Here is a 26,474-nt window from a genome sequence, read left to right as displayed (position 1 = left end):
TTATTGTTCACATGTTCCTCACAGTCTGGATGTGCAATGTCACCATAGAAGAAGGCACATTTGGTTCCCAAGATGTAGGCAGGAGACTTGTCTGCCAAAGCCAAACGTCCCAAGGCTTGCTTTTTCCCCCTGGAGTAAACTCCATTGCATTTTCAGTGCAGTAAGATGGTCATGACATCTTTGACATCGAGCAAATCCCCCTTTATTGAAGCAACTCATCTTTAATCCTTTGGCTGGCACAAAAGCTGTGCTTCAGTTGTCCTTTGGTTGTCAGACCATCATTTAGGAGCAAACCTAGTGCTGGAGCTCTGCTCTGCCCCCACCACCACCGGCAAAACACTTACTTTATCTTTCTTTTTTTAAATGGGAGCCAAGTCACTTTCTAGCTGTGATGATCTATAGAAGTGGGACCGGGATAGCTCAGCTGAGATAACTGGGAAAAACAAGCAAGTTTCCAGGTACATCTGAAGAAGGGCTTTTGTGCCTGAAATCTGGTTGGTTTTTTTTCCCAACTGCTTCAACCTTTCTACAAATATGTTGCCCCTCTGTAAAAACCTGGCCCAGCTTGTAGTGGTATGACTATATATAATGGTTCTGAGCATAAGTAAGTAGGAACATGCTCATCTCTGCGAGGAGATGGAAAATCCCAGTCACTTTGGGTCCTTTCAGTAATTATCAAGATTCTAGTCCCCGAGTCCAGGCTAAATCTGGCACTGGTAATTAAATCAGTTCAAATGCCACTGCTGATGTAAACCAATATGCTGCCTTCCCTATTTATATCACCTGCAAACAGGGCCTGGCTAAGGTTTCTTTAGCAATTTCAGTTTGACACAACATTTTTCTGCACGTCTGTCTCTGAACTGTTGAATACCATGGAGGAGCCACTCTGCCTTCAGCGCTTGGTTGTATTTTGGTGCTGTCAGGAAAGCAGCCCTTGCAAGGAAGGTCTGTTTTGCTAATAAATCCAGGCAGAAGGACCTATGTACCAGCTCAGATCTGATCCCAAGAATGGGAGTTTTACATTTGTAAATGAGTTTTCATTTGCATAACCCTTGGGGGATCGTTCAAGATCAGAGTTATTCCTGAGCTGCAGCTGATATTATTTGTTACTTCTAAACTGAAGCTCCTATGTTAATTTGTTGGCAGATTCTGTCTGATGTGATAATTGTTCTGTGTTAGGCTAGGTTAGTGAAGTACCTCTGGAATCTGTAGAGGGGCTCCGAAGAAAGGCAGGGCAATGCCCGCTGTACTGCAGAGTATTCCACATGTTAGAGTCACAAATGCTTTGGTATTTTAAAATATGACATGGGGTTAAGTTCTGTAGTCTTTGGCCTGACAAAGCTATTCATGTAACATGGGTTGTGACTGCTGGGGATGTCAAATTTGAGCTTAGTGGAACCTCAGGAGAGCAGTAAGGTGCAGGCTGGTGCGCTGCCTGGATTCATACCTGCGTGACTGCGCCCGTGCACATTTTGCAGCCATATGCTGGTGAGTATGATCAGGGGAATCATTTCCATGAACTTATGAGACAATTAGGAACTTTCAGCCAGCAAATACAATCATGTAGACATAAAAATGCTATGATTTCAGTTAAGTGATGAATGAGTTTCTGTTACTTGTAGTTGTTATATTGGAGCAATTGCAGCTTCCTTTAATGTGTCAAGCTTGCTGTTTATCTGTGGTTAAAAATCAGCCAGTGCAACCAAGTTATAGGTGTACATTGACGCTGCTGTTTGTAACATCGTCACACTGTTTATCAAGCACAAGAAAGTCATAGTTACCCTGAAACCATTGCACATTTTATAAATAGGGTGTATTCTGGAGAGCGGTTTTCTTTTTAAACTAGAAAATCCTTTTTGCTAAAGCATGTTTGTAATAATTGCACTTTAGCACTCCCAATAGCATTCAGCTTTTTGGTTTCTCAGACTCTTCTCAGTATTGTTTCACGTTATTCTTATTAGCTTCAGCATGTTTAAAAGCAACTGAAATGTCTTTTTCCACTTTCCTTAACAGAACCAGGATTGCATTTGAAGTAAAGCTGCAGAAAACCAGCCGATCAACAGATTTCCGAGTCCCGCAATCAATATGCACCATGTTTAATGTCATGGTGGATGCCAAAGCTCAGTCAACAAAGCTTTGCAGTATGGAAATGGGCCAAGAGGTAAAAATACAGGTTCTTTCTTTCACAGCTTTTAAAGGCAATGCCATGAAATTTCCTATCTCCTGTTGTGCTGGTTTCAGAGCTGTTACATCAGTTGTGGATTTGGCCTTCCATATAGAGTGTGCAGATGAAGAGGCAGAGGGTTGCTCTCAAATAAATCTAATAAATATAAACATTCAGAATCCCCATCACTTAGGAATGGCTTTTTTGAAGGACTGTGGTATCTATAAGGTATCTCTTAAGGTTATTTGATGCATGATGACCATATAGATTGAGTCATTCACCACACCTTGGAGCCAGGTATCAGCACTTTCTGTATATGTCTATTTTCTGTAGGCAAACATAAGGAAAACAGAAGTGCCAGGTTGTTGCTGTGATGCTTGTAATGAAAAAAACAAACCCAACACAACACCAAAATAGATAAGTTCCAAAAGTAGACTGAAATTCCAACTGCTCTGACTTCCTGAAGTATTGGCTGTAATCAGCACTCTTGATGATCCCGGATTTCCAGGTTCTTAATGACTCAAGTTTCCAAACAAGAAACCTGTTTGGATTAATTGCTGGTAATTTTTGTCTTCTGCAGCCATAGTTGCAGATAGAAGTTTCTGTGAATTGATCTGTGAATTAGAAAAATGTGGTAAACTGGGCTAGATTAAATGCATCGTAATGGTAATTCTGCTGCAGTGGCTTCAAGCCAAATTAAATATTCATATATCAGTCTAGAATAAATTGACAAATACTGTGTGGCTCTCCCATCCTGCTGCTTGTCAGCACTTCCTGGATAAGCCCTTTCGCTAAACTTCTCTTGGTCAGATTTTGCACTGAAACATTGCAAGCTGGTTTTGAGGGGGTTTTTTTGTTGTTTACCTCTCCCTGTTGCTCTGAGAGGACTTGCTCCAAAGACCACTGGGTGCAGCAGGGATCCTCGCTCTGATATCAGTGGTGTTTGGATCATATTCAGCTGTTCTTATTTTTTTTATACATGCTTCAATTACAGCATTTTCTTTGTGACAGTCACCTTGCAGGAGAGGTTTCATACTGCCCATCGTCAGGTTCTTCCCTGTCCTCCAGGTGTGCTAAGGCAGACCTTGAATGGGCTTTTCTTGTTCAAGCCTAGACATGAACTTCTCTGCAATTTTCTGTTCTGCATTCATACCCATTCTATCTCCTCAAATCCCTCAGCCTGCAGATGCTGCAGCATCTGCCCCAGCTGTCCCCGTCAGCCAGGAAGGGCTATGGTTGTGATGCTGTCCACTGCAAAACAGGATCAAACCCTTGTGCATTATACTAGCACAATCCCTAGGGACAGAGACATTTTGGAGGTCGAGCAGACTCTGATAACATGACAGAACAAGCTCATTGCATTCATAAAAGTGCCAGGTTACGTCTTCAGATGGCATGAAACATACCATCAGCTGTGTCTGGATGTACTATGACCAGGCACTCACTGCATCTTCCCATGCTGATTTATGATGCTTTGTGCTTGCTGGTTTCCTCCAAATTTTGAGCACATCAGTCACAATGCACATTTGGCCTGAGTCAAACTGCAAGTGAGAGGGGACCAGGCAGCAGCAAGGTTGTTTCTCTGCTGTTCTCAGCTGCAGCAGGGATTAGCTCTGTAAATCTGCCTGTGCGGCTTCAAGAAGGTGTTCGGTACAGCAGTTTGGAGACAGCCTAACTCCTGCGGCAAGCAGCAGTTGCTGGGGCACGAGCTTTTTAACAGCTGAACTAATAGACCAGTAAAGCAGGTGTAAATTATCAGTGCATAAGTTACCATTTAGGGCTGCAGTATTTTATACACCCTCCCTTTTCTTTCTTTTAATGAGTGTTATTACCTCCCCCTCCATTCGCTTGTGCCACTCCATATTTTGCCTGTCTCCATTTCCTCTTCTTAAAGCTAAGCCTATGTGCTGAGATGGTCGTACTCAGATGGGGGTTAAGAGTTAAGATGTAAGGGTACTGAGATAGCAGTTAAGAGTTAAGATTTAGCTCTGTTGTTGGGAGGGGAGAACGAACTGTCACCTTGCCTCTTCCAGTTCTGATGAGTCAGACAGGAGAGGGATGAAAAACCAGGTTTGGAGCTTGTGTATTCCTCTGTAATTTGGGAGCTGAGTCCCTTTCCCCCCATCTAGTCACTGTGGACAGACACAGCCCGCTGACGGGACACTCCATCACTGCCACTGCTGGCACGTGGCTCTCAGATACATGGTCCGGTCCCTTTGCAGACAGTTCAAAAGCAGCATAGAGGGCTCACTGCCCACGGTGGTGTTCAGGCTGGGGGTCTGCCCAGATCCACTGGAGAACAGTTTTGTTAGAAACAAACCCCTGATTTTTCTGACAGTTCAAGCTCTACGTGGGCAGAGGCTCTCTCAACACATTATTTGACCTCTCTCCTGTGGTTTCCCTCCCATGCCAATGTCCTTCCCTTTCAGACTACCTTCAGTTGCACTCACTTTAACAGATACTTGAATGCATTTTGCGAGCATTACCCTGTGAAACAAACACCCATCATTTCATTTCCATTTCCTTGTCTCTAAAGGCAGCTGTTAAAACATTTGGTAAACATACTTTACCATCTTAAATATTTATTTTTCCTCTGAATTTTTAATACATCTAAGGGGATAAATGTATGTATTAAATGTTTCTCAGTTGGTCTAGTATGTTTCTATTTAATATCTAAGGTCAGATGGTCCTTAGAGAAATACAACGTACACACAATCTGTTACATGACAAGGCAAGATACTCATCACATAAAGTCAACTTGAATCATTGTAGTGCGCTGATTACGGATTGTAATAATTGAGCTAATAGAAAGCTGCGATGAACTCTATCGAAAGCGGGGGCTGCGCTGGGTAAAGTAAACCAGATATGTGATCTTTAACCTCGAGCGTTTCCATAAGAAATGTAGAAGGAGCTGTTAGAAATGCTGGTTTATGAGCCAGGCGCCTGTGAAAGCAGCACCAGGCACTTATTTTCCAAACCACCGCCTTCTCCAACCCCATCCTGGCTCAGTCTCATCTTCCCGAGGTGGAAATGGAGCTGCAGCACGAGTAGCACAGGGTGCACATCACTGTGGCTGCCCAGAGCAGGACCCACAGCCTCACGGGTCCTATTCTGTGTGGTCCTGGCCCCCCACCAGGTCTGTGCGGACCCCAGGGATTGTGGCTGCGATGGGAATGAGCGCTCAGAGTCCTTGGTGTGGACACAGTGTCCTCTCCTGCTCTCAGAGCTGCAGTTTTATTTCACCAGGGCTCTTACTTGCTTTTTAAACAAGGTTTGAGTTGAAAATGCATCGGTGGGTACATTTCACAGTGTATTGTTTTGCATGTAGCTGGCCATTTTTGAGTTAAAAGTCATGATTTACCGGATGAAAGCAGTTAGCTAAGTCCTTATGCACACACAGAAAATCTAGTTGCAGAAGGAAAATGTCATGGGGAAGACACCCCCAACATATGCACAACCCCTTCTTCAGCTCCCATAGGAGGTTCTGGCTGTATATGCCGAGGACGTCAGCAGCTCCTATGTGTACCCAGTTGTTACAGGTCCCTGTCACCCTGCAGCTACATCTCCAGCTATGCTGGGAATGGCCAGGTCAATCCCAGGAGCTGACAAGAGCTAACTCTATGTTAGTTAATCTGTTAGTTAACAGATAAATCATAACTATCATTCCATAAGGGACTCATATATGTCTTGACCTGCAAAGCAGGACATGGAAATGGGAACTGCAAATGCAAATATTGCTTGCTCATGTATGTTTGTACCTCGGGGTGAACTCAGTGGATCACAGCCTGTGGTGTGGCAGTGCCAGCCTGTCCTCCCTCACAGGTGATGCTGTGAGTGTACCCAGCCAGGACTTTGCCTGAGATGTGCCTCACCATGTAACCCCTGAAGCAGGGCTCACCCCTCAGGCGCATCCGTCCTGGTGAAGGATGTGCAGTTGCCCTGATGCTGAACCTGCCTGTTGACAGCCTTCCTCTCTGGAGCAAAATAAAACCATAGAGACTGTCAGCAGTTAGGTACAGTCGAGTCCCTGCAGGCTTTACTGCCTGAAGATACCACAGGTAACAATCTGGTGTTTCAGTGAAAGGAGGTTTTGATCATGTTTCATTTTCCATTGCTTATTGTTTCTATGCATGATGCGGTTGTTCTCATGCATCTCTTTATTTAAAAGATTTTGGTTTATTTATAGTTTCTCTTCATATGTTCTTTTTCCTGTCTTTTGCCCTTTCCTCTTTATTTCTGTTCCAAATCACCTGAAAAGTTTGCTAAAGAGTGGGTAAGTGTGTCTGACTTTTTTTTTGTCCAAATTTCTTTATTAATGTTAATGTCATAGGAAAAAATCCCCGAAGTGTAGAGCAGTTCAGAGATTACAATCAGACACTGACACCAGCATCTAGCATTTGTAAAGCCCTCGCAGTCTTCCTTCCCAAAGTCTGATTAGTATTTAAAGCAGATTTGTCTCTTTCAATGTGATTTGATGTTAACATTTTAAAACAATATTAATGCCAAGTGGTAATGAATATAGTGACTAGCACCAGTGCTTGAAATGTTTGACTGAAAAATCAAATGTTTTGTGTTGGAAAGCAGTCATAATCAGTATTTTCTCAGTCCATTGAAAATAAGAATATACTGTATGTTTTCACTAATTAAATCTTGTATTGGAAACAGGTCTTTTCTAAATTAGTAGGAGACTGTATTTTAGTACCTATTCTAACCATATTGCAGCTGATTGCATCAGAGCTCCCAAGCTAAGCAAGGTTTGGCTTGTGCAGAAATTGGGTTGAAGATGCGGAAACACTGATGCTGCAGGCACTGGTGTAGGTCAGCCAGTCCTGAGCTGGTGCCATGGGATCTGCTGACACCCAGGGCTCAGGGCTGCACTGTGTGATGGCTTTTACATGGGACAAAAAGGCTCATCTTGGTTTGTTGGGTGTCTTTTAGATCTATCTTATAGTCACTGAGCAAAGCATTTAAATGAGTGCTTAATTTGAGCCATGTGCTTGCTGAGCCCAGTATGCAACACAGGTTCAACTGCTCTGCTGCAGTAGATGGGAAGAGTGTAACATCATTCCTGGGGGTTTAACACACTGCAGGCTCTCCTGGTGCAGCAAATCACAGAATGGTTTGTGTTGGAAGGGACCTTAAAGCTCATCCAGTTCCACCCCCTGCCATAGGCAGGGACACCTTCCACTAGAGCAGCTTGCTCCAAGCCCCTGTGTCCAGCCTGGCCTTGAACACTGCCAGGGATGCAGCAACCACAGCTTCTCTGGGCACCCTGTGCCAGCGCCTCAGCACCCTCCTAGTGAGTAATTTCTTCCTTAGATCTAACGTAAATCTATGTTTTTCCAGTTTAAAGCCGTTCCCCCTTGTCCTATCACTACCTGCCCTTGTCCAAAGCCCCTCTCCATGTTTCCTGTAGCCCCTTTAAGCACTGGGAGCTGCTCTAAGGTCTCCCTGGAGCCTTTTCTTCTGCAGGCTGAACAGCCCCAGCTCTCTCAGCCTATCTTCTTGTCGTCCCCACCACCCTTCCAACGGCTGTGTGGTTTGTGGTGCCCTAGGCAAGGGCTGCCCATTCCCCTCCAGCAGCAGGCATATCTCATTGATGGGTGTGATCCGTGTGCCAAATGAGCAGGGTAATGCCCACAGAACTGAAGCAAAAGGATTTCAGGGTCTCTAGGAGCACTGGGTGCTGGTGCTCACAAGGATGACAAAGCTTCCCCTTCGACATCTGCATGTGGCTCCCGGAGCTGCAGGCACACAGAAGAGGGCAGGGTTTGCCCATGCTTCACAATCTGATGTTAGATTCTCCCGAATTCAGCATCTCACCAATGACTGTAAGTAATCACTGGTCACCATAGTGGAGCCCAAGGTAATAAGCTGTGTAATTCTTCAGGTTGATACTGCATATTGTGGTTTACCAAGGGAAGAGTCTGACAACTGTAGAGCTCTTGCTTGTGATCAATGCTAATATTCCCCCCCCCCCTTTTTATTTTTCTTCAGCACCAGTACCATTCGAAAATAGATGAACTAATTGAGGAAACCGTCAAAGAAATGATAACACTCCTAGTGGCAAAGGTAACCTTCAGCTTCAGGTGTAGTGATTCACTGTTAACATTGCATTTTTAATATGTGCGTTTCCATTAAAATGTGACACATTAAGATGTTGAATTGGCTTCTTGTTTCTCACAGGCAGGTTCATACATCTCCGAGTCCTTTCATGGTGACTCTTTGATGATTAGGAACCATGTGAGATGTAATATGCTGCTAGCAGGATTGCCATACTGGGCCAGAAGGGGTTTTAAGGGATGGGTGTTAAGTTAATGCGGGGGTAACACCCCATGGTCACCATTGCCCTATGGTACTGAGGGGCACCTGCAGTCAGAGGGTGGCACTGCTTATTGCTGCTGCAGAGATGATGGGGTGGCAGAGAGAAGCGGTCACTGCTCCTACGCATAAGGTTGTGTGGACAAAATAACTCATCTTGTGCAAGATCACCGTATGTTCTTCTAAGAAGTTAATTTAAAGGTGACAGTAGTGGGAAATACATTCCAAAATGTCAGGTTTAATTGTTTGGAAATTGTTTTTCATCAGAGTCGTCTCCTCTAGCTCAGCTGCCAGCATTTCCCTTGGTTTGTTGTGTAGGTCTGGTGTGCTGTGCTAGCACAGAGAGCAATTGGTACGTAGGGAGAAAGATGGTAGGGTGTTTTTTCATCTACTTTCAAACTTTCTAAGAACAAGTCATCCCTATTATACAGTGGAGACCTTTAAACATAATCCACCAACATATGCCAGTTCAATTCTTCTGCAAGAATACCCAGCTAGCTGCGTGCTTGACACTGCGTACTGGGAGCAAGAACCACCAGCTTCCCCATCCAGAGAGGCTGTGCTGCCTTCCCACCTCCTGTCCCAACATCACCCATGACACCAAGGGATGAGACCCACCTAGCACACAAAAAGCAATGCTTCTTTCTCCCCGGGCCCCAGCCCATGCTGCCTGGGGACAGGTTGTTGGTTCCTTTGGCAATGCTCAGAGCTCTGTTGGTGTCTTTGATGCTGATTTTTACACCCTTGTTCGATGATTAAAAATAATAGCAGTATTTTTTGTCTTCACAGTTTGTCACCATTTTGGAAGGCGTCTTGGCCAAACTGTCTAGATACGATGAAGGAACTTTGTTTTCTTCTTTCCTGTCATTTACTGTAAGTACGGACTATAGTTTCCTTTCTTCTTTATTTTTAACTCTGAGTTGTATTCTCCTGCTCTCCCAGGGCTAGATCAGCTATGTCATAATTCTGCCATTCTGTGGCGTTTGAGCACTGTAACCCCCACATGAACAGGCAAACAACCTCTAGGTATACAATACATAAACACCCAAGGTGCATAGGCCATTGTATTGTAGCACAGAGTAAAGCCATCTCCAGTCACCATATGGGTTGGTGGAGTTTACGCTGTTGAAGTTGTATATGAAAATGAAGGCAAATCAGTGCACTGTACATGTGATTTCCCTAACTAAAGAAGTTGCTTCGCTGACATTTTTGCATGATGAGTATGTTCCTCTTAGTCTTCTGGACATAGCAGTGACCATCTTAAGTAGTGAAAAACAAAATAGGGGAGATCTAGGGAGTGCCTTCGTGTTTCTAAAAGAGAGCAAGGTAGGGGAAATGCCATGAGATTATGCAGCTCAAGGTGCCTGTATAATACCACACTCCTCCCTAACATGGCAGAACTTGTCACATTACTTACTTCCTAGAAATGTTCAGGACAAAAACAACATCCATGCAAAGTTGGCCTCAGTATCCAGCAAGGGTTAAGCAGTCTGAGCTATATTCCAGAGAAGTGTTGAGACAGCTTCTTAGGACAAATGCATAGCAGCTGATTTCCAAAGGTCTGAAAATGCATGCCAGGAAGCCACACGAGTGTTTCTTTGCAAGCATGGCAAAAGGCTTTCAAAGTCTCATTCAGGAGTTGTCTTAGCTACTTGCAGTTGTCTGTTGCTTGCTACTCTTGGGCCCTTTTTGCTGAGTTTGAGGCAGTTTTCTAGGATCTGTTTGGAAATGGGGTTGGAGAGAGGCAAGAAATTCTACTCATGGGCAGCTGTGTGCATGCAGTTTATTTAATCCACCATAGGGTTCAAGCTAAGCATCCTGATATTCCAGGTGTGCTGGAGGCACTGCGTTCTTCAGAGAAGGAGGGAAAGGGAGGGTGTCCCACTCACTGCCCAGTGGTGCAGCAATTCTCCCAGGATAGTTCCTGTGTGATTACAGCGCCAGGGCTCTGCTCATCCCTGCCTGGGGGAGTTCAGGTGATGCCTTGGCGTGGAACCTTCTCTCATTCCAGTGCTGTGGAGAGTTAGGAGATGCTCGCGTGCCAGCAGCAGCAGAGGATGTGGAGGCGGCAGCTTTCCAGGCATCGGAAGTACCAGCATCAGCCTGAGTAGACAGTGTAATGTGCAGTCCTTCCTTCTCCGTGAATCCAAGCTGTTCCTTGGTTGATGCTGCACTGCTCCCACCACATCCTACTGTTTACGCTGCCAAGTGCTGCTCCCTTCAGTAGCTGAGCAAAGCCCCTGGCTGCTCTTGGGCTCTGGATGCCCAGTCATGAAAAGGTAGCATGTAGGTGCATGGGGTTCTGCTGCTCCTCAGACATTGACCATTAACAGCCCCAGCAGCAGCAAAACAGTGTGTCCTGCTCCAACAGCTCCACAGCCTTTGAGCCTATCCCTGTAGCTTCAGTTCACTGGGAAGGGATGTGCTTCAGCATCCAGATAGCTACTGTGCATAGTGTATGCATGTCTCCAGGAAGGTGCTGAGCCCTCACCCCCAGCAGGGAGGCTGGGCACGCTGCAGAAGAGCAGGATTGCTCCTTTCCAGGCAAAGGACATCTCTCACTTTGCCCAGCTTGTTTGCTGGGAGCCACTGGGCAGCACCAGCTACAAGAGGAGGCTGAGGACCAGCCTTTGGTACTGGGTTTAGACAGTCTTCCTTCCCTGCGGTAGTAATGTGATTTGCTGTGTTTAGTCTTTGCAGTGATAAATAGAGAAACTCTCTCTTGTTACAGCATGCTTGCACCACCTCCCACGTTTTCCCTGTCGGAACAAATACAACAAAGTGTGATGGTCCAAGCCGCTGAGCTCTAGAAAGCATTAGTCTCCCACCCCCTTCCACTGACTTCTTTCATCATGTGTTTTCCAGGCGCTCTGCAAGTGACATGTAATCGGGGGTCTTGTGACAGACAGTTTTATCACCTAGTAGGATATCCTCATTTCCAATTCTTGCCTCGAAATTCAAGATAAAATTAATGCATCTGTTGTCCTAATAAATTCTCACTAGCCACTTCTCCTTGCGGAGCACTTTGAGAGGAAAACACTCTTCTAAATTTGGCCAGACTTTCCCCCCCCCCCACTCCCTGTTTGTTGCTACATTTGAGTGCATCTCGGCAGCAGCATCCCAGGCCCTGGCTGGGCATCCGCATGTGCAGATCCACTGAGTCACAGGAATGCCAGATGCTAAAACTCCCTTGAATCTGGATGGCCTCTGTAGGCAAAGAATTGCACCTATGGTAATTAAAACTAAAGACTGCATATTACCCAAGGGAGACAGAAGTAAAAGATCTTATTTTTGTTCTGTGCAAAATTTGTATGGTAAACTGAGACGTTTCATGGCAAAGTCACATACTTTGTGAAAAACGGCAGCCTAGCAAAAATCACACAACATCCGGCAGTTTGGAAATTTCACTAAATGTAGCCAAATCTGAGTTTAAAGAAAAACAAGTAATTATTCTGATTAAAGAGGAGTGGGCAGGAGAAGCAGCTCTATTTTTCTTTTTGTGGGTGGAGGGGGCAGATCTCAGGAAGCTGACTGAGTTATTCTTGTCGCCTCTTGGCTTTGAAGAAGGTGGTTTGAGATGGTGGCACTGAGCTGGACCTAAGAGTGCTAAATCCATGCTCAGATTGCAAGTTTCCTGGGGTGCCACTACGTTATTTCATGCCCTGTGTGATATCTGAAGAGAGAGGTGCATGGCACAGTGCAGCCCTGAGCACAAACCTCGGCTTGAATTCTGCAGGCTGCCAAGCTGCATCGTTTTCCATGCTTCCCTGCTGGTGGTTTAACTTTGCTGCTTAGAAAGAAGAGCTGGTTTGGAGATACCTTGGGCAACCTGTGGCTGCTCCATGCCGGCATGAGTGTGCCACGACTGCCTGCTCCTCCGGAGCTGCAGCCATTGGCTGGGCTCCAGTTGCCTTCATGCACGGAGGCTGGGGCTCCTCCGCTCCCATTGGGCAGGAGCGAGGGATAGCACTTCGCTACCTCCCGAGAAAGTTGTGAGGCTAAACGTAGTGAAAGGGCGAGGTGTCCAGCTGGCTGGGAACAGGGATAGCTGGATACACAGGGATATTCACTCTTCACATGGAGCAATGGCTTGGCAGTGATTTTGCTGCCTCCTTCATAAACTCGTATGCTGGGATGTGCCACCTCTATCCTTTCGACAGCCAGACCCCGTAACACATCGCAGCGTCAGGCTCTCAGCATCCTCCTCCTGCCCTTCCCTCTGCTCTTGCCCCGGGCTCAGCAGCCTGGGTGCTGCCAATACTTGCAGCGTTCACCTCGGCAATTACCACCAGTCTGGTCTTTTGTATCGCCTCATTGTGCTTAATTATGCACCCCCCACACACACCATATGAGTGCTTCCACCCACTCTCACATTCTGTCTCACACATACATTCATTCTCTCATTCGGGACACATAATTTATTCATCCCAAGATGCAACTGTGTGCGTGTTATATTTAGGCTGTTTTAATGGTAGCTTTAGAAATATTTAAAAGCAGGTGAGCTTTTACACCCAAACAAAGATGGCCGGCAACGCTTACCCTAATTAAAAGCAGAAGTGTTGTGGAAAATCCCAGCCGTACTCTTTCTAGACACTATGCCTTATGCTACGGTGGTAAAAAAGGTCTCTCTAGCCAGCTGGGCACTGCTCAGCTGGAAAAGTTGGCCCTGACATTGGGGCCACCCCACCTCCCATGCCAGGGGATATTCACCCTGCTATATGGCAAATCAGAGACAGAGTCAATTTGGGGTCCTGCAGCCCCTGTGAGAACACCACAGTGTCCACCCTCTGGTACCCTCCCTCAATAACATTTTTTAAAAAGTAGAAAAATCATAGGAAACCGATGTAGCTGCTCGGAGTCTGGGAAGCACCAAAGCTTTGGGGCGCTTATCTCTTGCTGTCATCAAGGCCAACAAAAAGGAGGTAAATAACATCCCAGGCCGCAAGGCTTGGGGAAGCACACCGTGGGTAACACTAAGGTCAAGAGGACAAAATCAGTGTCCTTTGTGTGCTTTCTTATGGCCACCTGGGTGCATGCCAGCTTCACCATGCCATCATGCCCCTGCTTGCCAGAGGAGCTCCCACAGGCTCCAAGATGCGGTTCCCAATGGAGAGACGCACACTGCCTTTGGAGACACGTGGCTCTGGGCAGAGAATGAGGCCTCCGAAGAAAATAACGATGTCTACTTACGAACCCCATCTTCCCCCGCTCGCTGAAGTAGAAGAGGGAGAAGCACAACTCCCACACTATCATCTGTTGCTATTAGAGCTTTAGCAGCAGTAAAGTTACCTCTCCAAAAAAAACAACAACAAAAATACCACCCTTGCCTATTCTTTCAGATGAGAAACATAGTTTTTTTATCACCCATTTTCCCCCACTCAGCATTGTGTTGTCCCAAGTCTTAGCTGCAGGAGGCCTTACAGGTGCTTAATGATGAAAGCAAAGACCTGAAAATGTATTGGTGGTGTAAACTCTCTTCTTGTTCCTTCTACAGGTGAAGGCTGCTTCCAAATACGTGGATGTACCCGTAAGCACAATTTAAACAACTTCTGTCATAGTAATTTGCATTATGCTTTGGTTTATGGCACGTGTAGCAACCCACTTGATGCATTAACAGCCAAGCTTGAACCATGGGCCTTCACACTTCTAACATTTGAACTGGAAAGAATATCTCCATGATGTTAATAATGAGCAGTTACCCTCTCATGGAGACCTACGAGGCTGTTTAGGCAGTAATTTGCAGATGGTGTCAAAAAGGTACCATATTTCTGCAGTTGGCTTGAATCACATTTAAAATTAAAAAAAAAAAAATGGGAGCAGTGCATTCTGTTAATTCTTCATTTGGACTTGTACAAATACAGTATAATTTCCAAACAAAAAGGTCCAGACATGTTAGAACTGAGCCAACACACATCTAACACATTAGCTAATCTATTTTATTTTTGTTCTTCTAATTGTTAGTTTATTTTACTCTTTGGGAAAATGACTTTTTTATGACTTTGGGGAGATGGTGATGAGCTAGCAACATGTGTTTGGGAAATTGTTAATGAAAATAATTTCTTCCATTTTCCTGTAATTGGTAGAGGAAAACTGTACATCGTCTCCTCTAATTAGACCTTGATTCGTAAGGAAAAGGGCCCTTAACGTTCTTAGACAGAGCGCTTAACTTGCCAGAAATTTACATTTAAATGCAGTTGAAGTGTAATATATGAATACTGGCTGGTGTGAGGGGTTACTGTAACATTTACAGGCAGAAAGATCCTGAGCAATTAGAAATGAAATTAAAGAAGTAGATCTTAATACACCACACTAGTTCCTGCATCCGGTTAGACTGGGCAAGGTAAATGAAGAATAACTCAGTTGAGTTTGATGATCTGTATGTATAATGTATATATGTGCATTGAACGTAGGCGCAATTGCTCTTCATGCTTTCACATGACAAGGTGATACATTTGTCTGATATCTTGGACCACATAATCTGCATTTGGTGTTTCCATCCTGTTAGCCCAGGGTAAACTTTGCCTAAAAAAATACTGTTTCTTGAGCTTAGCATGGAAAAGACAAACTCTTGAACAGTAAGAGGTCTTGCTTGGTTTAAAATATCCCAGTGCAGAGATTGGTGTCCTGTTCTTTTGGGCTAATAGAAACAGGATATTGAGATCATTAGGAAGAGAGACTCAGAATTCATATCCAGCTTTAGAAAATGTGGAGATTCCTCAGCTGCAATTTGTATTTGTTCGAGTGCACCTTAAATATTTGGTCATCAGGAATTTGAGCACAGAACAGTTGTTTTAAGTAAGTTCTAGGGCAAAGTGTGGCCTTCTCTGAAGCCTCTGCATCCCTGGAAAGTAAAGCATCTCCAGGGAAGCAGTCTCAGTACAATGCTAAATGACCCTTTCAAGGGTTCCCAGAATCCACAGCAGGAGGAGTGGAGTCTGCTTCCATCCTTGGGGCCAGTGAGGTGCTTCGGTTCTTTGTGTAAAATAGAGCAGAAACCATTCATCTGGGTTATTTTTCAGTTGTTTCCCCAACTCACCCAGGAAACGAAGTCACATTTCAACAGCTTCTTTGACAGCCTCAGCAGTTCTAATGAAGTCAAACACCAGCCCCACACAGCTCCCAGGCCTTTGCAGAGGCCACCCTATGGTCCATGAGCCACTGCCAGTCTGGGGACAGGAGAAAGAAAGACCTGTTTGCCTAGAGGACAGAGGGAAATTGCTGGTGTTGAACAGAAAAGCATCGGTTAAATCTAATTCCACAGATGCCATTACAATGGCGTGGGTACAAATCAATCCGTTTAATGCCACCTCGAAACGGGCACACTCGGCATACTGAAAATTGCTTGAAAGTGTAACACTTGACTACTGCCACATTCATGTTGTCCTCATTGTTTTTCAAATTAATACCTTGTCATTGTTGCAGTAGGTGTTAAGAAATGCTACTGGCTTCCCAAGGGCCAAGCACTGGCCCTTTGCTTGATAATTGTTTGCTTTGTATTAAAAAACTCCCTTCCTACTGCTTTCCAAACTGTCCTCATTTTCACCCTGGAAATTACACAGATGTGTTAACTAACTTCAATTTACAGCGGCTGACAATTGTATCTTGCAGAGAAATGATACTCTGTGATCTGAGGTAAATCACAGTAATGGAAACTAATGACACTAGTTATTAACAAACTTGCAATGTGCCATGGAAATTTAAGGTTTTGTGGCAGCTCTTGTAATGACTTGTGTTACGGTGTTTTAATGGGTTTCCTTTGAGGTAAGTTTGATTCCACTATATCAAGCAATGTGAACTTGAACAGGATTTATTTTTCTTGTGTTTTCCCATCCACCTGCTTCAGTCCCCATTTTCTTTAAAGAAGTGCTGTAATCCTTCAAATCTCACACATTTGTAGGTTATTGTTTAAAATCAGTTAAATTCTGCAGAGATCTGTAGGGATGTGGCAGCATAGGCAGGCTTCCTGCAGTGCAGCAGCAGCTTAAGCATTCATGTAGACAGATATTCCCTTATTTACCATTTACCCTATTTATTCTTAAGAGCAGCACTAAATCTGAGCTAAAGTCAGAGGTCTAAACAGAAAGGTGATTTGGGGATGCCTTATGCAACGCCAGCTTCTTACTGCATGCACCCTCACACCATAGAAGAAGAACCCAGCAGTGGTTGTTAGCTTTCTACCTTCAGAAACCAGAGGGCTTGCATAGAGAAGATGACCCAAGAAAACAAGAAATCCTCAGCCTGGCTTGCTGGTTCACTCGTTAGGTCAACAGCACCAAAGGTAGGAAGACAACTTCCCAGCATCAGTATGTAGAGGAAGAGCTACTTCTAGTATCCAGAGGAAGAGCTTCTTCTGACCACCTTTGCTGTAGGCAAAGAGAAGAGAAAGAGCAAGTGTTCCTGCAGGATCTTGTGCTGCACGCAGTATTTTGCTGGGCATGGGGCACAAAGCAGCAGGACTCAGTGCCTGTCAGGTAAGGAAAGGGTGGACTGCATGAGGACAGCAGGAGATGGAGGAGAAGGAAAAGCAGCAACAAGGCTACACGGAGGAGCTGCCCCTGCGCCACTACTCATGTTTCTCTCTCTCTCTTCTTCTCTCCTCCATGCAGAAGCCGGGGATGGATGTTGCTGATGCCTATGTGACATTTGTCCGCCACTCTCAGGATGTCCTGCGTGATAAGGTCAATGAGGAGATGTATATAGAAAGGTTATTTGATGTAAGTAAATGCCTTCTCCTCCTTGGACACCAAGCAGGAGAGACCCAAAATGTGACAAAATAAGACAGGAGGATAAGTCACATTTTGAGAATATTAATTGGTTATAGCTTTAAAAAATAAACAAATCTTTCCTTTCTTTCTGACTAAGGCTTGTATCTGCTCTCTGCCTGCTTTAAATCTCTAGTCTACTGTGTCTTGGTCTGTCTGTGTGTGGATTTTAAGGGAACAGCATCTTCTAAGAGAGTCCTTTACTATATTTAAGCTTGTGGAAAATCTCTCTGTAGCAGAACATCTTAGTCATTGTTCTCACTGTTAAAATTTGAGCTGGGTTTTTGGCAGATGCACTTGCTAAGGGCCATCTCTTCTGCACATTTTGCAGTGTGTTTCATTGACAAGCACTCCAAAATTGACAGCAAATTAAGCACACTAAATTTTGATTTTAAAAGCTAACCAAATCAAAGCTGATTAGGAATGGACTTTCACAGTTCAGGAGAACCATGTTGTGGTGTCTGACACCAAAGGTAAAGTAGAGACATGGTCTCCTCGATGAGGATGGCACTGTAGGAACTGACCCAGTTGTTCAGAGCTATTTTTCTGTTGCACAAGATAAATTCATTGGACTGTTAGGGAACAGTGACCTGTGATGCCCATTTGTTTTGGATTTGAATGCATGTTAACTGGTATCTCTGTTTCTGTTGCTCTTGTTGCGTTATAGCCTTTCTGTCCTCGCAGCTGCTCTATAGCGAAGGTTTTCTGTTGATGGCCAGCCTGTAGCGTTAGTGTTTCAGTCCTCTTTAGGGTATTTGTCTATATATTGATTTCTGTTTGAAGCAGCTCCTGTCCCTACTATCCTTCCTTTCATCTCTCAGCAGTGCCATTTCTCAGCCTCACAGCACTGGAACTGTAACAGCCTTCCTTGCTTTCTTTACTTGCTCTTTTGCTTCCTCAGTGTGCAGGGAAAGCTGCTTTTTTTCCCAAACCAATCTCCTCCTTCACTCAATACCTCTCTTTTCTTCTCATTACCTATCCCTTAGAAACCTCTTCCTCCTTTACAATTCCCACTCTTTCTTTCCCCTGCACCTTACTGGATTAAAATGGAACTTATCTCTCATGTCAAATGTTTTATCACATTATATCAAGTGGCATGAATTAGAGTCAAATAATCTTGCTGTGTACATCTACTAGCATGACCCATCTCCACTGAGAATGCCTCATTCATGCACGGAGAGCACAGCAGTGCCTCCTCCGGGCGGCTCGCTCTGGGGAGAGTTTGCAGCGCAGAGCACCAGACGCACATCACCCATCAAGCAGGCATGGGGAGAAAAAACAAAACATAAAACAAAAGCCTGTCGCTTCCATCTGCAGCAGGCCCGCAAGTGCATCACTTGCTTGTGTTCAAATTTATTCCAAGAGCAGCTAAATTTCCAGAGCTCATCTGGACTGTTCTTTTCAATGCCCACACTGCCTTTTTTCCCTCATCCTTTCCCTGTGATTCACAGTTCGTGTGCTTGGACCCTTTGGGCCATTGTTTGGAATTTTCAAAAGGCTGTAATTAGCACAAATGTTAATTTTGGTTTGTTTTGCTCATATTTAGTTTTACCAAGCCGTATTTTAAAGAAATTAATAGTTGACACGGAAGTAAAAAAAAAAAGTATCTACCTTGGTGGAAAGTGCAAAACTTTTCTTTCCCTCCCTGCTTTCCTCAAGTCTCTTTGATTCTTGCGGAATAAGATAATCAAGGGTAGAGTTTTGACATTGCTCTGCCTGTTTTGACCCATGCCAGCTACAAGCAGGAGCTGCAGCATGTGGGAGCTGTTCCCATTCCTGTTCCTGTTCCCATTCCTGTTCCCATTCCCTGCACCAGCAGGATGGCGTTGGGACCCAACGCTGCTGGCATCTTCGCACGTGTGTCATGTACGTGAGTGCGCGCTCGCGAGCTGCAGGGCCCCTGCTTCATCGGGAGGGAGGGAGATGCACCGAACCTAATCCATCCAAAAACTGGAATTATGTTTTGAGTGGTCATATATTGTCTTCACCATCTTACAGCTAATGGAGCTGCTTGCACCTGAGGTCAGCTCTTAGCACAGCTGAGGTGCTGCTGGTGGGTCAATAGCAGGGGTGGGTTATGAGTACGTGGGGGTTACCTGGACCCCCACGTACTCATAATCAGTGCGGTGTTCGCAATGTGTTGGTAAGGACAGGAACAAGGTCTGTGTCCAGAGCTCAGCCCTTCACCCCCCCCACCTAATGCAGCAAAGCAGCACAGCCGTGGGGTCTTTAAGCTTGGTTGGTCTCTGCACCAGGGGTCATATTTTCAAAGGACATTTTAGGTGCTCATTATCTTTTTAATAAGAAAGATAAGAGGAATAAGCAAAAACTTGTATTTATGATGCCAAGTTAGACTTGGACCTCATTTCGTTCTTGCTTCCGCCAGTGTGGCAGAGGAGCAATCCTCTTAGCTGTTGAGTTTCTCCAGCCAATGAGATTATTAACACTTTCGAGGCCGACTCCTCTGCTGGCTTACTACAGTGATGCTGGCTTACTCCAGCAAAGGCTTAGTCCACTTTTAGGATGTTATATGGTAATACGTGCAGTGGTGGACAGGTAAACAGCTTAAGTCTGTCTGCAGGCAGTTCCTCTGCTCTCAATGGAATCATGTTAGAGACACAATATAGGGTGAAATCCCCTTTCTGTGCAGTCATGAGTATTGCAAGAGCAAAGGTGCACAGTGCAAGGTTGCCTATCACACACTCAGTGGGGTTTGCAACTCCCAGGATATTCCTAATCCTCCCATTTTTCTGAGTCCGTTTCCATCTGCTTGCCCTTTGTTTCCTCCCAGGAGCTGGGGCTGCAGAGTGTGTTAGGCCATCTCCCAACAGAAGCTGGGTTAATATGTCTTTGTTTTGGCATTTGCCATGATTTCTTAGCTCAGAAACCCCCTCTCTTCCTCTGCATTGCGTGCCCTGCCCGAACCTGCAGAACGGGGCTATGCGCTTTGTTTCAGATGATTATTGTAATATTTCTCTGTGGTCTGTGTGCTAATCCTCTTAATTCTGCAAATTAGTCAAGTCCAACTCCCCTCCTCCCCAAAACAGAGTCGTCTTCACTTTGAAAATCTGTATTCTTGGGATCATTGAAGGAACAGATTGATCGTGGAGTTCTGCTGGTAATCAAAACCTAACTAGCTTTTTAGCAGTGCTGTTTACTGCAGAGTAACATGACTTATTTACTTGGCCTGGCTCACTAATTTGATAACATTTAAAGCTAAAACACTGTAATAAGGCCCATTGGTAGAGAGCAGCAATAACAGAAGAGTTTCAGAATAGCATCATAGCATCCCCTCCATGCGTTCCTGTGCGTGGCTGAGTTCTTTGGGTTTTAAACCACTGTGATACTTCACACACAATGCAGAAGGATCACAAACTGTGTGTAGTGCCTGATGGAATGTATGATTTCATCACTTTTTCCCTGGAAAGGGGGCAGAGTTGACATGCAGAATGTGACTGTTTCTAGGAACAATGTGGCAGAGGCAAGAGTGTATCTTAAACATGGGAAAGTATCTCCAGTGTGACCTTGAGTCTTCGGACAAATCCTGCAAAATTCAGGTCACCTTTGGCTCAGGACACTCAGAATTTCATAGGATTGGAGTTTATATATCTGTAAGATTTGTCTGAAGGCAGTGGGAGTTTCACTTGTAAGAGTTGTCCGCTTTGGTGGATGTTATTTATACATGTGTATATGTGTGTATATCTTTACACACGCCCTTAGATGCTCACAGTATAGGCTTCAACCCATCAGAACATATGTGATCCAGAAAGCCTATGATTGACTAGTAGCTATTGCGAGTGCCAACCTTTCTTCCTCATAAATTGGTAAACACTAATGTAAAACATAGTGATAATGTTTCCTCCCCAGCCGCAGGCTAGTAGCACGTACACAAAAGGCTACTGAGCATCGAGTGAGCTCCCCGAAATCCTGTGAATTCCAGCATCCTGATGCAGTCCCTTAAATAGCGCAGATGGCATTTTTCTCTCTGATGATTAATTCAATATCTTACTGGGAAAAAAAAAAAAACCAACAAAAACATGCTTTTGATATGAGAGATCAAAACACCCCGAGAGGCTCCGAAGATTGCAAAGACCCAAAAAAATCAATTTAGCTTTTTCCTCCTTGTACTTCTTGAAGACACCAGCCTGAGTAGAAGATAAGGATTTAAACCAGATGTGCTTAGTGCGAGTTCATCTGCTTAAATCTGGCAGTCTCTGAGATCAGTGATTAAAAAGCCATCTCGAACTTTGATGAAATCCACCGCAATGGTAATACTGTGCCTCTGATCGCTTTCTTATGGGCCTCATGTCTGCCTAAACCGGACATAGAAAACATTTCACTGGAGATGATACATGGATTATATGGGTCAATTATACACTTAATCTGCCTTCTGGGGATTAAATGTGCATAGATTGACCCTGCGTATTTGGCTTGTCCTTGGCAGTTATCAGATCAGGAAGGTTGCCTTTACCAGAAAGTCTGGTAAGAACTTAATCACACAGTGATACAGCCCGTGGGGTGGCAGGAGCTGCAGTGCTCTTTGCAGAAGGCAGTTTTACCACTTCACTGTCACTCTGTATGTTTGGCTTCCTCCAAGGTCTGTGTCACAGCCGGGATACCAGACGGAGTATTTTCTCCTGAAACAGTGTTTTCTCTCCTCTGTTCCTCTCTGCAGATGGAGGAGGGTTTTTTGTCTTGCTAGGAGGGAGGGCAACAGGGGAGACTGGGGCTCTGCTCTGCCCTGTGCCGTCAGTGCAGAGGGACAGTCAGTCCAGGCCCTCTCCCAGCAGTAAAGGAGAAGCCATGGATCAACTGCAAAGGATCCAGCATCTCCTTCCCATCACCCTCAGAAAGGCACAAGCCCTTGGCTGAGGCCGTAGCACCAGGTCCTGTCCCTCCAGCTCAGGTCAGTGGTATTTTAGGAAGCCCCAGCCATATCCCAAGGCTGGTGGTACAACTAGTGGATTTTCATTTCCTTTCCCCAGCCAGGAGACCAGCAGGAATGCCAGGAAACAGCCAGGACTGTCCTTGTATTTCCAAAGGCAGCTGCTCTTGCTGGTAACTGACTTCTGAATATCAGAGATGCCAAGTAGTAAGGATGAAGGGCACTGTGTGAGTCTCAGACTTCAGCAAAATCCTTATACAAGGATACAAAATCCTTATACAAGGTTCCTTACACAGGAACCTGACTGAGCACTTCTCACTAGTTACTGGAGGATCCACAGGTAGCTCAGCATCTATTTCAGCGTGATTTGGAGCCTGATACCACACCTGAGTATACAGAAAAATTACAGAACACAGACTGACAGCTACATCAGCTAATTCAGCAAGTCCTCTGCAGACACTTGTCCTCAAAATCAAAGCTTTTCCCTTCTCTGGGGTTACCCACTTGAATTTTGGCAGCTCCTCCAAGCCGTGCTTGCAGGATCATGGCATTTCTTACTGGAGTGTAAGCCTTGCACGGCACAATCAAATGCCAAAAGAAAGCCCTTCTCACCCTCCCTTCTCCTTCCCCTCCTCAAACGCAAAAGCCTGGTCGTGAGTCAGTGGAGCTACTCACTGTGAGTTAGAATTACTCACAAGGACGGGTTGCAGGATCAGGGGAAGAGCGGATATCAGACTGCGCGCCGGGCTCCCATCTCATAGCTGCTTGCAGCCACACTCACTGCTTTCTCTTAGACAGACAACAACCTGTTTCCCTCCTACGCAGCTAGACTGCTCATTAGGGCACTAACTCTCTCCCACTCCCATCCTGAGATGGCCTCCACTGAGCTATTTCTTCTGTCTTGTTTTTTGCCCCCCCCCCCCCCCCCGGCCTTTCCCTGTGAGTTGTAAATTGAAGGCAATGAGGCAGATTGATCTCCAGGAAGTGCAGCTTGATTTTTCCTCCCTGTGCACCTTTAGGGGAGCTGGAGCTGCTGCAGATCCTGCTGCAGCCCTTGGCTGGCTCAGCAAGACTCAGACCTGGAGTCAGCCCCACTGCAGGGACCTTTGCTGGGGAAAACAATGCCTTTGTGATGGCAAATATTTGCATATCTTCTAGGAAAGGATAAATTCTCTTTGTCCTGAGGGGACACAACGTGCCCCATCCTTCTGCAGCCTCTTTTCCTTCTCATGTACCCTCTCAGAGCTTCGTGAGAGCAGGGAGAGTTGCTTAGCACTGACACTGCTCCTCGGAGCCAGCCTTCATCCTTTTATACTCCCATACGTGAGCTTCACATGGCAGCAAGCATGCACTCGGGCACGGTCTCCTGCCTTCCCCTTAGCAAGGCTTCTTTCCTCAAGTGCTCATTTAAGTAGGCTCCATTTAATTTATTTTAGGTAGAGTCTTAATAAAATAAGTCCTAGATCTGTCACTGGAATTTACATCCTCATGAGGGCTTTTTTTTTCCACTCCTAAATGTCTTTATCAGAACAGCTTTTCGTGTTCCAGTAGACATTTGGTTGAAGACAGTTAATTTGATTTCTTTTCCAGAGGAGATTTTCCATTAATCATTCTAAGAAGGCAGACTGATTGCTCTGTTACGTTAAGGTCAGCACAGGCTTGCTAGCATCATCCACACAGTGCTTTTGAGCATCAGAGGTTTATGTTTTAGGGCCAGCGCTGAGTGAAAGATCATTTATTTCATGGTAGATGTGAGTAGCCAAGGTGGGTTTGGGGGAAGAGGTGCCATCATGCTATGTAGCAGTGATCCTTGATCCAGAGTGAGCCTTTTTCCAAGCAGGCTCCCTGGCCAGGAGCTGTCTGTGCACATTTATAACTGTGTACAAGTTAAAATAGTATGCTTTGAGGTGAAGGTGCCTTCAGCTAATAGGAGCTCCAGGCTTGTGGGTTGTCAGGAAGGGGAGCGTGAAGGTGCTGGTGTTCCCAATAAACCCCTTCACACGTGAGTGTGGGGTGCGAGGAGCGTGGGAAGGGCTGGGATGTCCAGGTGCACGCAGATGGGCCGAGCCCCTGCTGCCGGCGGCTTTGCTCCCTCCCTCGGGGCTGTGCAAAGGGCCTTTGCCCAAAGAAACTCAGGGTGGCACAGGGGTGAGCCAACGGCTCCTGCACGGACAATAACCAATTGTCTGATTTCCAGCAGCGCCTTCAATCCCTCTTTTCCTTTCCTCCCCCTGCAACCCAGCCCCACACAATCGCTGCCACTGCCTGCGCCAGCCAGCGGTGCGTGCGAGATTAGCTGTCCCAGGTCACTTCATTCCTCTTGATCTGCAGCTCTTGCCTTTCCCGGTGCTCCTTTAAGCCTCGCCCTGGATGTATGATATCAGCATTCAAATATGCTTAGCAGAACTCAAGCAGGGAGTGTATTGTCTCCAGTGTGTAACCCCAGGAATGATCCCAGGGAAGCTTCTCCTTCCTGCGCTCAGGACCAAGATCCCTGGGCAGCCTGTAGCTACTGTCTTGGAATCTGGAGCCAGCTAAAGTTTATCGAGTCCTGCTTCATGACAGCTTTCAGTTCAATCTGATAACAAGTATAATTAAAGTATTCCGTAGCATGCATTACTGTATTGCATCTTATTGAGCAACTCTGCATCCAGTTATACTGTCACTGCTTTACACTAACAGGGTCCTGGAACCGGGACAGAAAAATAGCAGCACATTGTGTGGATATTGTGTTTTACTAAGCTGCTTTATATAGAAACTCAGATTTTAACATGTCAACTTCATTTCTTTTTTGAAAAGTGGAAATAAGCAGAGAATATTTTATATGTTAAAAAAAGTATTTGAGAATAAGCATCCACACAGCAGTGGTTTTGTGTGTGTGTGCGCGCGTGCCTTTACAGTTTTTTATGCAGAAGCTCTTTTCTTTAGGAAAACTGAGGTCTTCAAAATCCTGCAAAGCAGTGGGTTTGAGGGGACTTTATTTGAGTTCTAAGAAAGTGCTGTGTGCTTTGCTGAGCTGTGTCTTTGTGGGAGAGAGCTAAGCTGATGCTGTTCCCAAAGCCCCATGAGAGCTCGGTCCTCCATGTGCAGGTACATGGGATGCCTCTGAAGGCAGGGTCTGCCAGCTCAGAACCTATCACCTGAAAGGCAGCATTTTGTGCAGATTTATAATGCAGTGCCTGAGGATTGGGGATGTCCTGCATCAGAAAGGAAAGGAGGCACCACCTGAGACATCCAGCCTGCAAACCTGCAGGTTTAAGCATGAGGTATCCCTGGTTTGAGGATGCTGTGAATGAGAGAGAAGTTAAAGGTGTTGCCAGGTCTAGTGTCCGCAGGCTTCCTTCACTGAGCATTGGCTACCACCTACCCCCTGCACACTGCTGTAGGTTAATAGTTGTTTCCTTGTGGGTCATCTTGGGGTTTTCTGTGCTGCCCTGACCAGCCTGTTGCCCTCCTCAAAGCATTGGGCTCTATTCAGAGATGGTCAGCAGACTGGTGTAGGTGTTTGCTCCCAGAAAACCCCAGCATTCTCAGACCAGGGCACCCCTGGCTACAGGAGGAGGTGAGCCAACATTGCGGTAGCTCTTTTAGTGAGGGGAGGAAGCTCAGGGAATCATCAGCATGTCCTGCCTGTGGCCCACCACTTCTGCCAGGGATGTGAGTTGCAGCTGCACAGAGCCCTATAGGCGCGAGTTATTTTGAGCAGCATTGAAAACGGGCAGCGTTAGAGATGGTCATCTTTGGGCATGTTCATTTGCTGGGGACCTTGGCCCCATTGACATATGATGTTGATTCTCCTTTTCCTCCCTGGAAAGGAGTAAAAGTGTTTTGGGTTTACAGCGGAGAGAAATTTGCAAGATCTTGCGAAGCAGCAGGTTTGGGGGGGGGTGTTTGACAGCTCCCAGGAAGCGCTGTGCACTTTGCTGAGCTCTATCTACAGCAAAGGGGAGAGGGAAAACTTGCAGCGAGGAAGGTGCAGGATGAGTTGTGTCCCTTTGGCGAGCAGGGAATTTGTGCAATCCCACCAGCACAAGGAAAACAAACCCTCAAGGAGTCCTGTGCCTCCCTCCCATCAACACCTGTGGCACTGACCCCATCAGGTCCAGCTTCAAGCCAATTAAGGGTGAAGCACCAGCCTGAGTACACCTTGCTGCTGAGATCCCCAAACAGTGGGTGATCACAGGTACCATATGTACTGCAAAGAGCGTGTGGCACTTCAGTGCGCCTGCATTTCGTCTTTCATTCTGAATTCCCTGTTTGAAGGCAGAGCTCTTGGGCAATTCAAAGTTATTTTGTGCTTTATTTTTGGGGAAGGGAAAGGAGGGGGATGGAAAAAGAAAGA

General features: G+C 45.6%; 1 protein-coding gene across 9 annotated transcripts in view; it reads left to right on the top strand.

The window, feature by feature from the left end:
* Positions 1–26,474, top strand: part of CADPS (calcium dependent secretion activator) — a 210,509-nt gene that overhangs the window by 171,994 nt on the left and 12,041 nt on the right. For all 9 annotated transcript variants that reach the window (XM_061354231.1, XM_061354230.1, XM_061354229.1 and 6 more), the window contains 5 exons: positions 2,014–2,161; positions 8,162–8,236; positions 9,275–9,358; positions 13,980–14,012; positions 17,092–17,199. In XM_061354231.1, coding sequence (XP_061210215.1) covers positions 2,014–2,161; positions 8,162–8,236; positions 9,275–9,358; positions 13,980–14,012; positions 17,092–17,199 — 448 coding nt within the window. The remainder of the gene's footprint in view (positions 1–2,013; positions 2,162–8,161; positions 8,237–9,274; positions 9,359–13,979; positions 14,013–17,091; positions 17,200–26,474) is intronic.

This window comes from Neopsephotus bourkii, unplaced genomic scaffold (genome assembly GCF_033783945.1).
Source record: "Neopsephotus bourkii isolate Nb327-2 ecotype Australia unplaced genomic scaffold, CSIRO-AGI_Nbou_v1 NB_719, whole genome shotgun sequence".
Taxonomy (NCBI): Eukaryota; Metazoa; Chordata; class Aves; order Psittaciformes; family Psittacidae; genus Neopsephotus; species Neopsephotus bourkii.
This window is presented reverse-complemented; position numbering and strand designations above follow the sequence as displayed.